Genomic DNA, 18,337 nt, shown 5'->3' on the forward strand with positions numbered 1-18,337 from the left:
CCAGGGGCTCACTGGGGATGGGAAGCACTGGGGCAGGAACACCGGGACTGGGAGCATCAGGGAGCTCAGCCCACAGCAAGAGCAGATTTCAGGACTGTCTTGGCACCACGATCTCTACATTCAGCGTTTGGATTTAACAAGAGCAGCAAGTTCAGCACCTGTGCACCTGCACTGCCCCTGCCCTGAGGACACAGAGCACCTCACACAGCACAGCCAGGGGTGAAGGGGCCCGGCCCTGCTTTAAGGTCTGGTCAGAGCAGAGGGAACACGCCAGAAGATATGGCAGAATGAAAAATGTTTAACAGCAGGATTTGCTTTTGTTGCTTACCCTGTGGCACTTCAGCATTCCAGACCCCAGCTCCCAGGAGCTGAAAGGCACCTCTGAGTTACATTCAGAGGAAGAGAATTTTGGGAAAAAAATGTAACCAGAGTGAGTTTCATGCACCAGAGAGTATGATTATGACCTAACACCAATTCCTTAAGAAAGGATGGAAGAGGAGGCACAGTGGGAAATTTGTCAGAAGTCCTGGGGCTGCTGAGTGTTGCCCTCAACACAAGTGCAGTGCAACAGGCAGAGGGAACAGCAGCATGGCAGTCCTGGAAGTCAAGGAAAAGTGGGAATTCCATCCCTCATCTAACATCATCATCTCTGCTCCACAACATGCACATCTTGGTGCTTCCCTTTTCCTAAACCTTCTCAGAAATGCTCGAAGTACACCAGGATCTCTCCAGGCCCTCTCTCAGGCAGCTTGGCTGCTTCATCAGTGATAAGAGACAAGATCCCAGAGATTTCCATTCTGTTCTGCTGAAAGTCCTCTAAAACTGGCAGTTGGAAAAAAAAAAGGCCAAACAGGGACTCCTGAAGGCACTTGCTTGGAGGAGCACTTACTGTGGTGGGATTAACCACACCTGAGCCACCCTGGCTGGGAGGACCAGGCTGGGAGCATGGACAGCAAGAGCTGCCTGTGCTCAAAGGCAGAGTGTGGTCCCAAAAAATGGTACCACAACCTTTGGTTTCCACCTGCCCCCTCACCTGAGCAGGCCCTGGGAGCTGCTTGGAGAGGGTGGAGGTGCCTGAGGTATTGCAGTGTCTTTGTCATGGTGAGGCACCGGCACAGAGGGCCCGGAGCACCTGGGGAGGCACCAGCCCACCTGGCCTGGTCTGGAGTGGGGCTGGGGGCTCCTGCCTCTCCTGGGGGTGGCACTGAGGGGCTGCTGGCCTCTCCCAAAAGTGGGACTGGGGGCTGCCAGCAACTCCCAGAGGTGAGTCTGGGGGCTGCCTGCCTCTCCCGGCAGTGGAACTGGGAGGGTCCTGCCTCTCCCAGAGGTGGGGCTGGGGGCTGCCTGGCTCTCTGGAGGGTGGGCTAGGCCTGCAGCCCCAGCAGGCGGGCAGTGTTCAGCACGTCGTCCCTCGTCAGGTAACACCCACAGAGCTGCCGGTACCCGGTGAAAGCCTCCCGGCCGTGCAGGACACGCCAGTTATCCACAAACAGGACCTGCAGGAAAGGGAAAAGGTCAGGAGGACAGCAACCACAGCAGGCAGGGCCAGGAGCCTCTGGCAGGGCAGGTCCTGGGGATCCCTGGACACTGGAAGAGCAGGTAAGGGTGTACCACAGTGGGCAGGAGCCTCCTGTTTCCACATTGGCACAAGTGAGGCTACAGCCAGCTGTTCCACAGGATCCAGCACAGCTCTTTCACCAGCTCTTTATGCAGCCAGCCTAGAAACACATTTTGGGGTTTCTTTGCCTTTCTACTGGAGAGGCAATAGTTCATCAGCAATAGACAGTGGCCAACATATCACTGAATCCCAGAATGCTTGGGTTGGAAGGAGCCTTAAAGCCCATCTTGTTCCACCCTCTGCCATGGGCAGGGACACCTTCCACCCTCCCAGGTTGGTCCAAGCCCCATGGAACCTGGATTTGAACACTTCCAGGGATGGGGTAGCCCCAACCACCTGCCTCTGTGGTGTCACTTACCCATGTAAGGGCTCAAACATAACCTCAGAACTGTAATTTCTTCTGAAGAAGTGAAAGCATGAACATTAAGTGTTCTGGCCTCTCTGCTCCTGAGGATTCTCATTTCAGTGGCTGGAAACTGGGACTAACTTTCCTCTGAGGCAGAGCTTGAACTAAACATCTCTGCCTCACCTGGGAGCTCATACTGCTTTAGGACAGCAGAAAAACACGCAGAAGCCACTACTGTTAACACTGGAGCACCCAGAACAAGGAAAACTGCTGGATATGGCAGTGCCCAGACACCGGCACACCCATGGAGCATCCTGCCCTTCTCCCTGTGCCAAACCCACGGGATTCAGCTCCCAGTCCCACCCTGGACCAGTGCTAGAGGATGCAGCTCCAGGTCCCACCTTGCCTGGCTTCAGCTTGACCCAGAGCTCGTTGTCGGGCCGGCGCAGCTCGGCCGTGAGGGCGCGGTGCGCGTGGTACCAGCGGCGCACCACGTCATGGGGCACCGTGTTGATCACGGCACGGTCGTAGTTGTTGTACCTGCGGGGAGAGGAGAGACAAGAGATTGCCCAACACGGCTCCAGGTGCTTCCAAGGGAACCTCAGGAGCCTGTGGGATTACTGGGTAATTTAAGGGAGGCTGCAGAGGTGACCAGAGAGGTTGTGCTGCCAGCACAGAACTTTGGGAACACAGCATTGAGGGCAAGAGAAGTTTACTATCAAGTGTATCAAGTGTACACCTGTTCTTCCTGGTTTTCCATGGAAGGACATGGCAAGACTGAGAGCTGCTTAGAATAAAAGTGCAAAGCAGTGCCGGACAACGTCTAGAACTGAGGCAAACTGGAGTTTCAAAAATCAGCCCAAGTTCCCTTTGGAAGGGATCACTCTGCACTCTCCCTGTTCCTTGTGTGCCAGGATAGTTTCTAGAGGCTTCTACAGAGAAGGGCTGAATTTTTCTGCATCTCACATAGAATGAGATGAGAGCTTGGAGCTGAAGGGAGAATACCAGGAGTAAAAAATCAAAGTTCAGCACTGACACCCATCTTTGCATCAGTGGTGCTGATGCTTCCTCTAAAGTGGGAGGAATACAGGGTGTTCCTGCGGTTTCATCCCTGCTCATCAAAGATACATTGGTTTTCAGCCCATGGAACGTTCTGGAAAACCATGACCACAATGCCCTCTCCTCCCCAGAGGCCTCCTGGCCATTACCTGATGAGGTAAAGCTCGTTGTTCCAGGGGTAGACGTTGAGCACCGGCCCCACTCCGATCATGTGGTTGTGGCAGCCGCCCACGTTCTCCACGTACTCGTGTTTGAGGGGCACCTTGGCCAGCAGCTCGAAGTGCTCCGGGGCCTGGTGCAGCACCCGCTCGGCCGCGTGGAACCCATCCACCAGCAGCGTCCGCCCGCCCGTGCCCTCGTGCTTCAGGCAGTGGAACACCTGGATGCTGCATGGAGACAGAATCCAAGAGCAATGACCTTGGCTGCCCATCCCCTGGGCACAAAGTGCTCCCTGAGGACACAGCCAGGTGTCCCTGCTGCTTCTCCAGACCCAATCCCACATGTTTTGCTGGGTGAGGAGGCAGCAAACTGCCTGTGCTGCATCCCAAACCTAGTGACACGAGTCTGGGGACTTCAGGAGCTGCAGGATGAAGGCTGTGTCACCCAAAATCCAAACCCAAATGGCTGCTCCATTCCTGGAAGCATCCAAGGACAGGCTGGATGGGGCTTTGAGCAGCCTGGGATAGTGGAAGGTGTCCCTGGAGCAGCACGTACCCACAGGGCTCCTGGAAGTAGGTGGTGTCTGTGTGCCGGTCCAGGGCCAGCTTGGTGTAGGCTGTGTCTCCGCGGGAGAAGTCAGAGGTGAAGTACCACATCCTGCCATAAATGGTCTCCCTGGAAAAGAGATGGGCAGTTATCATAGGTCAGTGTCTGGGTAAGGCACATCCTCCCCTACATTTGAGTTATTCCCCTCTGTCCCATGCACAGAGTCCTTAAAGCAGAACAACTTCACAAAATTCAGATTGTCAGGGATGGTGCTTCTAATCTCTCTTCTGGTGTTCACCTCCTCTCTTTCCTCCCCAAAAGACTGGTGATGATGAGTCTTCCCCTCCACAACCACTGATGTTTCCATACCAACCATCATCCCCAGTCATGGAGTGACACAAGGAGGTGCCTAAGTGCAGCCAGTCCTTACTTGTATCCACACAGGGTTGCCCAATAATTCCATTTCTTCTTCCCAGTATCCTGTTTTCACTACCTCCCCCCTCCAACATGCACAGGAGGGAAGCGACACCAGGCAAGGCCAAACAGCACTCAGGGGCTACAGGGAGAGGGTCCCTGGAGACAAAAGCTGGCTGGGTATTCCCTGGAGCCCCTAGTTTCCATTTGAAGTGACTGTTCATTAACAGGAATCCCTCCTTTTCCAACAGCCCCAGACAAATCAAACTGTTTCTACAGCTTGGATAAAGCCCTGAGCCCAGCCCCTGGCATACCATGCTGGCAGTGCTTTACACAAACCCAACACCAACAGCTCTCACTGTTTTTCTCCAGCAAGAGCTCCAACTGGTCTTTGATCTCCCTGGCTCCCAGGGCCAGGCTGCCCTCACGACCCCTCAAGTCATAACAGGAAATGTCTCTCCTTGCAAAGCCCTGCTCTTCCCAGCCAGCCACTTCCTTCAGTCCCTCCTCTCTGCACAGTCCCACTGTCACAAAAGTCATGGGATGCTCTAGGGGCAGCTCAATGACTGAGTGATTCACAGCTCTTCCATAAAGGAGGGTGGATCCCACAGTAGGATCCTCCATCCCAGGTCCAGGGGAGCAGCCAGAGCATTTGTCTGCAAACCAGGCCATGCCACACAAAACACAGGACAAGGAAGCAGCAGCTTTCCAAACAGAAAGAAAACAAGTTTATCCTTCCCAGGATAGCCTAGATACCTGATTATGCTGATCCTCTTTGCCAAGATTTCCGTGTCTTCTTTGGTGGGAGTGACATTCTCCACAAAAGCAATCCCATACAACAAGAAGTTCTGCAGGAATTCCTTCAGACCCTCGTCTGTCTCCAGGAAGCTCTGGCAGTCGATGGAGGGGACCTGGGCTTGCTGGTAGATCTCAGCATTCCAGAGGATCCGGGGGTGCATGACTTGCTGCTTCTGCCCCTCGTAGCTGTTCCTTGCCAGCCACTCCAGCCCATACCGTGTGACGTGTCCATCCGGCCCTGGCACAGGGACAAGGGCAGAGTCACCAAAATCCCACTGGCCAGCCTGGCATCGTGGCACCTGTCAGCCCAGGACAGGCCTCACCCTTGTCACCTGTCTGGGGATGGGTCCTTTGCAGCCTGCTGCCACCTGAAATATGACCTGAAAGGCCACAAGTCCTACAGGTGTTATCACTGCTGCCACAACTCCAAATTCAGGGCAGCTGCTGCAACCCTCTCCAAATTCCCAGCTAACTGTTGCATCTGCAGTGGTTCTGGCTTTTGTTGACAGGCCTAAAAGGACAATCAAAGCCCTGAAGTCAAGCCCTCAAATAAAAGTCAGCCCCACCAAAAGGAAGAAAGCAGCTGGGAAAGTGAGGAGAAAGGACAGAGAACAGGCATGGTGAGCAGGGCTGACAGCTGCTCACACAGAACAGGGAAGGAAAAGAAAAGCAACCATGTCATGCCCCATCTGTTCATCACCTGCACTGCTAGGGGAGTTTGACCAACCCAGGCACTGCATACACACAAGAAGGGCTGGGGCAGGAGAACCACACCACTTTGATGCAGAGGTGTGTTTACAGTGAGAGCAGTGTTTAAAACCTGCTCACGGCTCAGTGTCTTCCCAGGCAGGCAGATCTGGGGGTAATGCTGTCCATCAGCAGGCACAGGAGGGCACAGGTGTTCAGGACTCACAGGTGAGGAAGAGCGTGGTCTCATCCACCCGCACAGCCTGGGGCTGGATGGCCAGGTCCACGCTGGCCGTGTCCAGGCTGCGCTGCTTGGTCTTGGCGTTGTAGCAGGAGGCGGAGCGGCAGTGATCCCGCAGCCACACGAAATCCAGGCGCATCACGGTGCTGCCGTACCTCAGCTCTGCCAGGGATGGGAGCAGAGGAGGCTTTGGGGCAACAGGGAGGACAAACAAAGCCAAGAATTGAAGCCCAGAGCCCACACCGTATCATCCCAATTACAGGGGATGCAGTGGTATCCCTTGACATAAATTGTCACAAGAGGAAGACCTGGCAGAGGATCTTATCAAAGGCCTGGCTCCTTTGCTTTGGAGCTACTGCGTAAAATGCTGAGAAATTCCCTTTGCTTGCAAGTGACTCGGAGTACTGAGATCTCACTGGCCTCAGCTGCCAACCCTGAACAAGGCTGGGCAGCAGAGGTGGGCACACACCAGAGCCAAGGGGGGCTGTGCCAGGGAAAGCTTGAGCATGGCGCAGAAAATGGTGCCTGACAGGGCACGGCTCAGACAGTTTTTGTTCAGGAATCCCTGGATTTGATTACTTATTTAGCAGTGCCTCACTTATCATAGAAGACAAGGCTGCTCCAACCTGCCTTTGGGAATTCCAGCAGGGAACATGAAACGGCCCCCAGCGTGCATCCCTGTGACGCAGGCTATTTCAGAAGGAAAACACACATCATTCCAGGGGACAAGGGTGGAATCCCTCCCTGCTGTCCCTGGGCAGAGCAGGAGCACCCTCACCCAGCACACCTACCGAGATGGTCTTGGTGCAGCTCCCAGGCACAGCAGGGGGACGCTGGGGCCGTGGGGTGGCAGCGTGCAGGGACAGCCAGGATGGGCCTGGGGCCCCGGGGCAGCCATGGCCAGCGATGTCCAGAGCTCCCACGCCGCCCCCGGAGCAGGCACGCCAGCCTCTGGCACCACATCCTGCCAGTCAGGAGAGAGGGGACAAGGTGACTTGGATGTGATACTCTGTCCTAAACCCCAGCAGGAACAGCCCTGAGGAGACACAAAGGACATACCAGGATCCTGTGAGGGTGGGCAGGCCCTGGCACAGGGTGCCCAGAGAAGCGGTGGCTGCCCCTGGATCCCTGCAAGTGTCCAAGACCAAGCTGGACACTGGGGCTTGGAGCCACTTGGGCTCGTGGAAGGTGTCCCTGCCCATGGCAGGGGGTGGAATGGGATGAGCTTTAAGATCCCTTCCAACCCAAGCCATTCCATGATTCTGTGATTTACCAGGCAAAGCCAATCCAGGAGAGACAGCTGTGTTCAACACTCTTGTGCAAAACAGTGGCAAAGCCTCATCTCTGAAGGTCTTGTCCCCCCTCCAGCATTCCCAGTTTGAATTCACCATTCCTGGATGGAATTGCAGCAATAGGGTAAGCAAAGTGACCTTGGTTAGGGAAGCAATAACAGAGGAATCTGGTAATTAGGCCAGTTCTAGAAAAAGCAGGCAAAACAATGAGGAGGAGGAGGAAGATCTCTGCTGCTGGTGAAGGACACAGCTGGCATGAAGGAGAAACCACCATGATTAATTTTAGGATACAGGTTAGAAGGCGATTTCTCCAAGGGAAATTTGCAACAACTCTTCAGTGCAAAGAGCAAGGGCAAAAACCTGACAAGTTTTAAGAAATGATGCCTCAGTCTAAATGCCTGTCATGTTTATGAATTTCTGGGGCCAGGTCTAAACCCAGCAGGATTTTAACAGCACTTTGAAGTGCACTGAAATGTGGTCTCTCTGGATAAGACACAGGCTCAGAAAGCATTTCTTATCCTAGACTTCTGATTTTCCTTCATTTTCTTATCTGGAGAGTCCAGGCACTGGAGCTCTGGCTGTCCAAGCTGCTTCTGCTCTGCAGAGACCTCAAAAGCTGCTGATAACAACCAAATCCACAGAGGTGCCACATTCCCAGCAGCAACTTGTTAAGCAGGGATCAAAGAATGCAGACATCCCTAGGGAGAAAAAGTGGGAATGTTTCTGAAGAGAAGGTTTGAGATGAAGGCACACAGACACACTTCAGCCCTGGAGTCCTTTCCATGAGAAATTTTCCCAACATTCAATCTAAATCTCCCCTGGCACAGCTTGAGGGTGTTTCCTCTTGTCCTATCCCTTGTTACCTGGGAGAAGAGACCAAACCCCCTGGCTCCAGCCTCCTTTTCCAAGATATCCAGTTCCTGTTCCTGCTGCCCAGCTTTGAAAATCTGCTATAGGAAGAGGAATGAGCCTCATGTGACACACAAATCTCATAACCAAGAGAAGAAACCCTACAGCTACAAACCCAGGAGCTGCTCCTGATTTTTACCAGCTTTAAAATCTTAAAGAAATAATTTAAATCCCTGAACCAACAACTCACAAAGCTTATCTGAGAGAGGGAAAGTCTGTCCAGTTTGGCTTTTGGATCCACTATCCCAGTGAGGGGTAGAAAACAAGGAATCTTGCCTGCACACACACAGAGGACCCAAAATGCCAGGAAAAGGCTCACCCACAAATCCATCAGCACATGGCCTGTGACTGGGCCAGCTCCAGCCTTAGTTTGATCTTTCCACACACATTTCTTTGCTCTCCTCCTCTCCCAATATCAAAACTGAGAAGGAAATTAACACAGGTAATGGGAAGTGACCCAGATAATTAAACCTAATCAGGGAGAACTTGTGTTGCTCTTCCTGGAAGAAAACACCACAGGCAGCCCAGTGAGAGCCTTAAATTCAATCTTTCCAAGACATACTAAAACTAAGAGGCATTAAACCCCCCAAAAATCTGTATGATTAGGGAGGATTTATAATTTTTGTTGTTTCATCAGAGCTAACAGCTGAATGAGCTACATGAACAGCAAACTCTCTTCCTGCACCTCCTGCTACCTCGCCTTTATGCTTTATGTGGTCCAGACACATGGGCAGCAGTGAAATGAGAGAATTCCAGACAAGATTTCCCTCAGAATTCAAAGGAAAAGGGCAGGAGGGAGCAGACATTAAATGCTCAGTGCATAATACACACGGTGGGTGACACAGGACCCACAGGGTGAAGGAGAGAACAGTGCTGGAAGGAAAAACAGAAACCTCAAATTTATTGTGATTTGAGGAATTCCCATCAGTCTTTGGAGAGAAAGGACAGGAGATGCTGTGGAAGGAAAAAGGAAGGCTGGGTTTCACAGGGGTTAACCCTAACCCTAACATCACAGTTTGTCTCACAAGAAACATTTCAAGGAAACAAAACTGGGTTTAACCTCTCTGAGAAAAAGCCACAGTCCCCATTCTGGCCAAAGGAAATGGTGAAAAAAATGAGTGACCAAATAGTTTCAGCAATGGGAACACCTAAGAAAGGAGAAACCCACAAACAGGGGTTTCACCAGCTTTTAGCCAAACCCTCCAGGGGATGGGATGACCCTGCTGCCCTCCCTGCCCTGCTCCAGCCCTTCCAGCCTGTTTGTCCAGTTCCTCTGAAAAAAAAAAAAAAAAAAGGTGTTTTCTATGAAAAAAACACCTCAAACATTCAACAACTGCTCACACTCACTCAGTTTTTACTTCTGGAAGCACCTGGCTGGAACCAAGGTTTCTGTTCCATATGGAAGAGGGAGCTGTCAGAAGCACAACAGTCCAAAGTGAGGGAAAGGAATTTGGCCTTTGATCCTCTGGGATCCTTTAACCTGACAGTTCTCTGCAGGAAAGGAACACCAAGAAAAAGAAATTTGCAAAGGCTGAGCTGCCCTGAGGACTCTGCCAGAGCCAGAGGAGCCAAGAGCACAAGGCCAGGTGACAAACCAGATCCCCCAGGATGGCAGCACCTCTTGGACAGGACACAGGCAGAGTTTAACAGCCTGAGCTGACTCAGTTAATTACAATTAATTACCACAGAGACAAAAAGCAGACTGGCTATTCCCTGCTGAGCTCCTGCCCTCACCCTGCAGTCAACTCCATCAGATCTCAGCTGTCAGGAACCAGATTCCTCTTCCAGCCCTTCCCCACATGGGATTTCAATGAAATTAAGGAGCTAATAAAGACATCCCAGGCACTGCCAGCTTCACAGCTACTTCATTTTCCTGGAAGCAAAGGGAATTATCTGCTCACCCCACGTTTCACACTGACCACCTGATGGCAGGCCCCATTCCCAGAACCTTATTCCAGCCTCCTGTTCGCATTTCTCCCAAGCAAAGCCTTCCCAGGCCATGCAGCTTAACAGAAACAAGTTCTAATTCTGTTTTTTTTTTTTTTTTTTCCCAGCAAAGCAGCCAGCCCTGATGGTAGAACTCCCCCAGAGGAGTTACTCCAATAAACTCCTATTGCTAAATCACTCCATACTCTGGGTCCTGCCCGGGCAAAGAGGAGCCGGGCAGGGTGGGGTTGTGTTTTTCCAGGGAATGACGGAAAACAGCTCTGCCCGAGAGCTGCAGCCTTTCATTCCCTTTCGCTGGGACCGTAATTCCCGTGTGAGCCCGGGCCTGGCATTACCTGGGACACTGGAACGGCGGAGCTGCGGGATGGCGGAGCGCGGTTCGGGCGGGCTCGGGATGCTGAAGGGATGGCGGAGGGGCTCAGCCGGAGGGGCTCAGCCGAGGGAATTCCGCAGGGTCAGCGCCGCTGCCCCGGGCTCTCCGCCGCTCCTTGCCCCTCCTCCGCCTCCCTGCGCCCACCAGGCCGAAAACGCCGCTCGGAGCTTTCCCACATCGGCCGCTGCTGCCCGAGGGAACCGGCGTATGGGTGACCCTGGAAAGAGGGAAAAAACAAGGAAAAAAGAAAGCTACGCTGCAAACGGGTCCCTCTCCGAGGGGGCCCAAGCGCAGCCCCCGAGCCCCGCGGGCAGGACCAGCCCCGCTCCGAACTCGGGGGGCTGGGGGGCACCGCGACCGCCACCCACCTCGGCGGCTCCCCGTTGCCCTGGCGCGGCCCCGGTGCCTCGGAGCGGCGTTGCCGGGCCCCAGAGCCCGCAGGCGGTGGCGGGGCCGGGTCAGGAGCGGGGCTGGGGCCGCCTCAGGCCGCCCCGGGGCGGGGCCGCCGCCGCCATAGAGACACGCGGGGCAGAGCGCCCGCAAACCATAGAGCCGCGGCGGGACGGGGCCGGCGGCAAACGGGACCGGACCGGGACAGCACGGCGCCGCCCTGGGAGACGCCGCGGCTCCGGAGGCCGCTCCGGTCCTGGAGGCCACGGGACGAAGCGCCGCAGGCGGCACGGAGCTCGGGGAAGGGGATGGAGCGCGGCGCACGCCCTACGGGGACGCGCGGGGGCCGCCAGCCCCCGGACAGCGCCGGCCGTGACGGGCTCGGGCACGGAGCGGTGCTGCGGAATGCTGCCCCCTGGCGGACAGGCGGGCACATGGACAGCGAGAGGCGCCGCGCTGCCCCGTCCCTGTCCCTGTCCCTGTCTCCGTCCCCGTCCCTGTCCCTGTCCCCGTCCCTGTCCCTGTCCCTGTCCCCGTCCCCGTCCCTGTCCCTGTCCCCGTCCCTGTCCCTGTCCCTGTCTCCGTCCCCGTCCCTGTCCCTGTCCCCGTCCCTGTCCCTGTCCCTGTCCCCGTCCCTGTCCCCGCCACTGCTTTGCCCCATCCCTGTCCCCTGTCCTCGTCACCGTCCCTGTCCCTGCCACTGCCTTGCCCCATCCCTGTCCCTGTCCCCGTCCCTGTCCTCGTCCCCGTCCCTGTCCCCGTCCCTGTCCCTGTCCCCGTCCCTGTCCCCGCCACTGCTTTGCCCCATCCCTGTCCCCTGTCCTCGTCCCCGTCCCTGTCCCTGCCACTGCCTTGCCCCATCCCTGTCCCCGTCCCTGTCCTCGTCCCCGTCCCTGTCCCCGTCCCTGTCCCCGTCCCTGTCCCTGCCTACCCCTTCCCCGTCACTGTCCTCCCTTCTCCCGTCCCTGTCCCCGTCCTTCCCCGCTGCAGCCGATGCGGTGCCGGGGATACACACATCCCCTTTTGGGTTACTAAGCGCTGATTTTCATCCAAACCGGCACACTGGCGTGCGCGCCGGGCAGGCGGCGGGTCCCCGCTGGAGGGCTGCCTTGGCCCGGCGGTGGCGACCGCCGCCCCTCGGCCCCCTTCCACCACCCCCGGTCCCGCAGCACGCCCGATCCTGTCCTGCCGCCGCCTCTCTGGAGAGCGTTCTCAGCCCCGAAGATGCCCCGGAGCAGCGCGGGGAGGACCCGCCGGGACCCTCGGGACAGTGGCTCCGGCCCCTGGAGCTCCGGCTTGCTCTGCAGCACGAAGCACCCACAGGGACTGAGTTGGTGGATCAGAAAAAGCTCCAGAGCCGGCACTGGGAGAGGCAGGTGGCACTGGGGAGAATAGATGACACGTGGGGACACAGGAGCTCTGGGAGTGGTTACCTGGGGATTAGGATAAACCTGTCAGACACAGACAATTCCAGAATGGTTTGGGTTGGAAGAAACCCTAAAGCTCATCCTGTTCCAACTCCCTGCCATGGGCAGAGACACCTTCCACTATCCCAGGTTTCTCCAAGCCCCATCTAAACTGGCCTGGAACAGGGGACATCCTAGGGACATTCTAGGGACATCCTGCTCTGTGCTTAAACGTGCTGGTGCCTCCCTGGGCAGGGAATAGGGCAGGATGAGGTCTCAGCGGCGCCTCCCCGGTACCTGTGCAAGCAAACCGCCCCAGCGAAGCACTGGGAGATACTCCCCAGAGCTGTGCCGGAATTTCCATGCCTGGTTTTCCAAGATCCAGGTGTTCTGATTCTTTCCAGTTTCCCTGCCGTGGGTATGGGGGCAGCGGAGTCTCTCGCTGTCGCTGTCCTGGCAGCGAGGGGACGCGCTGGTGCCACCGCGGATTCCTGATTTCCGAGTGTTTTTCAGGAAACGGGTGGGGGCGACGCCTGGAACAGGCAGAGGAGCTGTCGGGGATCTGCTGCTTCCCAAAACCTCGGTGCAGCTCCCGCGGGAGATAAACAAGTTAGTCACTGGGTGAGCTCACGGCAAAGGCATCCCGGCCTCCATGAGAATTTGTCACAGGCCCTTCCCGGGATGCGATCGTGTCCCGGTACCGGCTCCCGGGAGGAGGCAGCGCATGCGATTAGCAGCCTCGTGCTCGGGCAGTGCCCGTCGCCTGTCCCTCGGTCCTTCCTGGCAGGAAGCCCGGGCCCTTCTCCCTCCGAAGAACGAGGGAGGCACAGCCCCTCGGACGAGCAGGGGCTCACTGGGTGCCTGCAGGATCCAGGCGTGTTCCCGATGGAAGTGATGGATGCGAGCAAACAGGATCAAGCCGTGCCTGAGCTGAAGGGCTGGGCTGGGAGCTCTGGGGGCTCTGGGGAGGGGGGATCCTTCTTCCGTGGTGTCCCACTGGCTGCCTTTGGGATGGGCAGTGCAGCAGCACTGGCGTGGCCCATGGGTTAAGCTCACAGGGTTGTTTCTCCTTGAGTGTGGAGCATGGGGGTCTCTGGAGCTCACTGGGATTTGTGGTCCCTCCTGTGCCCCACAGGGTCCTGTGGGACAGGGACAGGCAGTGCCGGGGTCCTCTTGGAGGCGGCCCATGTGCCCCCCAGAAGCCCAGCACTCTGGGATGCACCTGCTGCTTGGCCTCAGCACGTAGGAACACATGTGCTGGGAAAGAAAGTGCCTGGGAACTTTCTGGGGATTTCCCAGAGAGAGCTGGGATCTGGGAATTTTCTGCCCTCCCCCTTGTCCCCTCCTTCCTCACTCAAACACTGCTCCCGAGGTCACAAACGGCTTTAAAAAAAGCAACAGCCCACACAATGCTCTTCCCTTCTCCAGAGGGTGCTGGTGACGAGATCCTGCATCCGGCAGGGGATACGGAATTAGCCCTCTGCCTGGGAAAGGCCCTGCCAGGCCCTGCCAGCTGGTTCCACACCAAGGGGCTCCCGTGGCCACGCGCAGAGGAAAAAGACTCTGGATCCTACAGGTGCATCCTCCCCTGGGCCTGTTCTGTGGAGTCGTGCAAGAAATCCGTCCCCCTTCCCCACTCCAGGATTTCTTGGAAGTGGCCTTGGTGGTGCTGATGTCAAGCAGAGCTTTGGATGACGTGCAGGGCACATGGAGGTTTCTCTCTGCGTGTGGAGGATATTTCTGGACAAGGTTAGGACAGGGAATTCATGTTTTCCAGGAAATCTTGTGCAATTTCCACAAAAGCAGCAGGAACCAAGGGTGGCTGAGCCAAGGAGATGTTCCTGGAAATAGTTTGTAGGGCAAAAGCGCTGAAAAATATCGCTGTGGGTGTTGGAACAGTTTAATGAATGACCCACCTCACCCCTGCCTGACATGAATGATCCAGCAAAACCCAACCAATCCAGTGGAAGCCAATACGAATGCCCCAACCCAAGATGAATGACCCAGCCCAACACAAATGACCCAACCCAAGATGAATGCCCCAACCCAGTGTGAATGACCCAACCCAGCATGAATTACCCAACTCAACACGAATTACCCAACTCAACACGAATTCCCCAACCCAACACAAATGCCCCAACCCAACATGAATGCCCCAACCCAACATATATGTCCAACTTAATCCAACATGAAAAACCTACCTCAGTCTAACCTGACAGGAATGACTCAACCTAATTGACCCAATACAACCCAAAATGAATGACCTACCCAGCACAATCCCATGCAAAAGATCAATGTCACCCAGTATGAATGACCCACCTTGACCTACCCAACCCAACCCAACATGGTGGTGCATAGACTGGAGCTCCAGGTGGCTGGTCCTGACCTACCTTTGCTGTTAGAATGAAACAGAAGCCAGTGCACTGTTGAGGTGGCAATTGGTACTTGTTGCTCTTCCACTTTCAGGAGTCCTACTGGAGATGGAGACTTTCTGATTTGGTCATCTCTTCAGAGCAGGAAGAGGTTTTATTGTTTAATATTCTTTTTTTTGTGTGTGTGGGTAATGCTTTGCCTGTCAAATAAACAGGTTTTTTGCAGTTTTCTCCAAGGAAATATTTTCCTGAACCAGCTAAAGGAGGGGCTGCTTGAATCTGCTTTGTAGGGGAACCCCTTTGGAGGTTTTCTCCCAAATTTGCCCTAAATGAGGACAGCCATCTAGAAGAGCAAAGTCAAGGGACCTGCCTGAGAGATCCAGTTCCTGGGGGTAAATTGGGAAGACAGATGGCGTCAGATTCCCACTGAGGTCATCAAGAAGATCACAGCAATGTCTCCACCAACCAGCAAGAAGGAGACACAGGCTTTCCTTGGCACCATAGGTTTTTGGAGAATGGACATTCCTGAGTACACCAAATTGTTAGCCCTTTCTGGTCACCCACAAGAAGAACGATTTCCACTGGGGCCCTGAACAGCAACAAGGCCAGATCAAGCAGGAGATCGCTCATGCAGTAGCCCTTGGCCCAGTCAGGACGGGACCAGAGGTGAAGAACATGCTCTACTCTGCAGCCAGGAACCATGGCTTGTCCTGAGCCTTTGGCAGAAGGTGTCTGGAAACACTCGAGGCCAACCAATGGGATTCTGGAACTGAAGTTACAGAGGGTCTGAGGCCAGCTACACTCCCACAGAGAAAGAGAGATTTCTTATTCTTGGCTGCCTATGAAGGAGTTCAAGCCGCCTTGGAGGTGATTGGCATGGAAGCACAACTCCTCCTGGCACCCCGACTATCAGTGCTGGGGTGGATGTTCAAAGGAAAGGTTCCTTCCACCCACCACGCCACTGATGCCACATGGAGCAAATGGATTGCCCTCATCATGCAGCACATCCCTATTGGAAACTCAAATCGCCCTGGGATTTTGGAGATAATTGCAAACTGGCCGGAAGGTGAAAACTTAGGTCTCACTGATGAAGAGGAGCAGGAACAAGGGATGAAGGCTGGAGAAGCTCCACCATACAACCATCTACCAGCAGAGGAAACACACTAAGCTCTTTTCACTGACAGTTCCTGTTGCATTGTGGGGATTACCTGGAAGTGGAAAGCAGCTGTATGGAGCCCCACACGACAGGTTGCTCAAGCTAACGAAGGAGGAGGTGGACCAAGTCAACTTGCTGAACTCAAGGGCATTCAGCTGGCCCTGGACATTGCTGAAAGAGGGAAGTGGCCAAAGCTCTACCTCTACACTGATTCATGGATGGTAGCCAATGCATTGTGGGGCTGGCTGGAAAGGTAGAAAAAGGCCAACTGGCAGCGTAGGGGAAAAACCAATCTGGGCTGCTGATGAGTGGAAAGACATTGCTACCAGGGTAGGGAGGCTACCTGTGAAAGTCCATCACGTAGATGCCCATGTCCCCAAGAGTAGAGGTAATGAGGAGCACCAAAACAATGAGCAGGTAGACCAGGCTGCAAAGATAGGGGTGTCCAAGATAGACCTAGATTGGAAACACGAGGGAGAGATATCCCTAGCTTGATGGGCCCATGATGTCTCAGCCATCAGGGCAGAGATGCCACCTAGAAGTGGGCACGAGACCGAGGGGTGGATCTAACCATGGACAGGATTTCTCAGGTTATCCATGACTGTGAGACGTGTGCTGCCATCAAGCAGGCCAAGCGAGTGAAGCCCCTATGGTACGGTGGCCAGTGGTCCAAGTACAAGTATGGGGAGGCCTGGCAGATTGACTGCATCCCACTGCCCCAGACACGCCAAGGCAAGCGCTAGATGCTCACAATGGTAGAAGCCACCACAGGATGGTTGGAAACTACCCTGTGTCTCATGCCACTGCCTGGAACACCATCCTGGGCCTTGAAAAACAGGTCAGACAATGGGACTCATTTCAAGAATAGCCTTATCAACACCTGGGCTAGGGAACATGGCATTGAGTGGGTGTACCATATTCCTTATCATGCACCAGCGGCTGGGATGGTTGAACAGTGCAATGGCCTGCTTAAAACCACCTTGAAGGCACTGGGTGGGGGGACTTTCAAGAACTGGGAGATTAATTTAGCAAAGGCCACATGGTGAGTGAACATCTGAAGTTCCACAAATCGAGCAGGCCCTGCCCGGTCTAAGCCCTTGTGAACAACAAATAGAGTAAGGCTCCAGTGGTACACATGAGTGATATGCTGGGAAAAACTGTTTGGGTTAATTCTGCCTCCAGCAAAGACAATCCCATCCGTGGGGGTATCTTCACTCAGGGACCAAGTTGCACCTGGTGGATGATGCAAAAATGGAGAGACCCAATGTATACTGCAAAGAGACCTTGTTTTAAGGTGAACTATTCATGACACTGGGCCTGTATCCATATATGTCTTGGGTTGCAAGATGTTATTGGGGGTGTGCATTCTATTTGCCATCTGTTAGAGCTGAGGGAGTTATCTTCTGTTCATTGGGCAGTTTTCTTTATCTCTCCCACAGCCACTCCTCCCTCCAGGAGATCTCTGCTGTCCACGGCCACCGAGTGTCCCTGCAGGGCTGATCCAATTCCAGCATCCCATGGGGAGATGCTGCGCCCAGGGCAGGAGCCAAGCATTCCTACCTGGATCCAATCTGAGCTTTGGGACAGCACAGCAGCCTTTGCCCAGTGCATTGCCAGAGGAGCAGCTTCTGCTGCCCTGCATGGCCAGAGGGAGCCCAGGCCCATCTCCAGCAGCCCTGGAGCTGCAGAGGAAAACTCCCCCCTTGTGCAGGATCCCTGCTCCAGCAGAGCCACAGCTGGCACTGCAGGAGGGCTGAGCCCCCATGGGATGGGGCTGTGCCACCACCCTGACACACAGGGGACAGGGCATGGTCTGACTCTGGCAGTGGGTTGTTTTTTTTTTTTTTTTTTGTTTGTACTATTGCATTTGTAGCTTTCGTTTTCCTAATAAAGAACTGTTATTCCTATTCCCATATCTGTGCCTGAGAGCCCCTTAATTTCAAAATTATAATAATTTGGAGGGAGGGTGTTTACATTTTCCATTTCAGGGGGGCTCCTATCTTCCTTAAGCAGATACCTGTCTTTTCAAACCAAGACACCCAGTCTGCTCTAGAACTGAGGTAAAGTTGAACTTCTGAACTTTTATTAAATTTATGCAGTTATTTTGCCATGTAGATCCCAGAGTCACCAACGTGCAGGAAAGTTCAAACTCAGGGTTTATTCTTTTTGTTTTTTCTTTTTTAAAATTTTTTAAAGGATATTAAGAAAACTTTATTAACAGAATTAAAATAAAAATAATTAGAAATCAGAATAAACCTTCAGAACACTTCTTATCCCTCCAACTTTCCTTTCTTTTCCCCACTGACAATGTAAAGAGATAAATTTGGTATATTCAGTCAGGTTACCACCTTTAAAATAATCTTTCTTCAGTCCACTTAGGGTGAGGAGTCTCTCCTGCCATACCATCGAGACTTTTCCACAAGAAACAGTTCTCTCATGGTTTTAATTTTCACAACGAGCACCTGCCCAGAAATCTGCAATTGTGAAGTCCTCCCATGGTTTTGGTAGTTTTCCCACAACTACCACCAAGGGTCATTTCAGCTTACTGGGGTTCAATTTTAAGGATGAGCTGTTCTAGTATAGAAACAAAAGTTCTCTTCTTTTATCTCTGGAAACAGAGGTTT

At 54.2% G+C, this 18,337-nt stretch overlaps 1 protein-coding gene across 2 annotated transcripts; it reads right to left on the reverse strand.

Moving 5' to 3' along the window:
• Window positions 1–282: 282 nt before the first annotated feature.
• TMLHE (trimethyllysine hydroxylase, epsilon) lies at window positions 283–10,462 on the reverse strand. 2 transcript variants are annotated; one of them, XM_066559435.1, is made up of 8 exons: window positions 10,352–10,462; window positions 6,660–6,832; window positions 5,854–6,030; window positions 4,899–5,178; window positions 3,738–3,857; window positions 3,173–3,409; window positions 2,366–2,504; window positions 283–1,496 (listed from the first exon to the last, which is right to left on the reverse strand). In XM_066559435.1, the coding sequence occupies exons 2-8, from the start codon at window positions 6,829–6,831 to the stop codon at window positions 1,365–1,367; spliced, it is 1,257 nt and encodes a 418-aa protein (XP_066415532.1). In that variant the 5' UTR covers window position 6,832; window positions 10,352–10,462; the 3' UTR covers window positions 283–1,364. The 2 variants fall into 2 exon arrangements, with proteins under 2 accessions (XP_066415532.1, XP_066415531.1); XM_066559434.1 differs by having other exon boundaries at window positions 6,660–6,904; window positions 10,352–10,451.
• Between the last annotated feature and the right edge of the window lie 7,875 nt (window positions 10,463–18,337).

Source organism: Molothrus aeneus, chromosome 14 (genome assembly GCF_037042795.1).
Source record: "Molothrus aeneus isolate 106 chromosome 14, BPBGC_Maene_1.0, whole genome shotgun sequence".
Lineage (NCBI taxonomy): Eukaryota > Metazoa > Chordata > Aves > Passeriformes > Icteridae > Molothrus > Molothrus aeneus.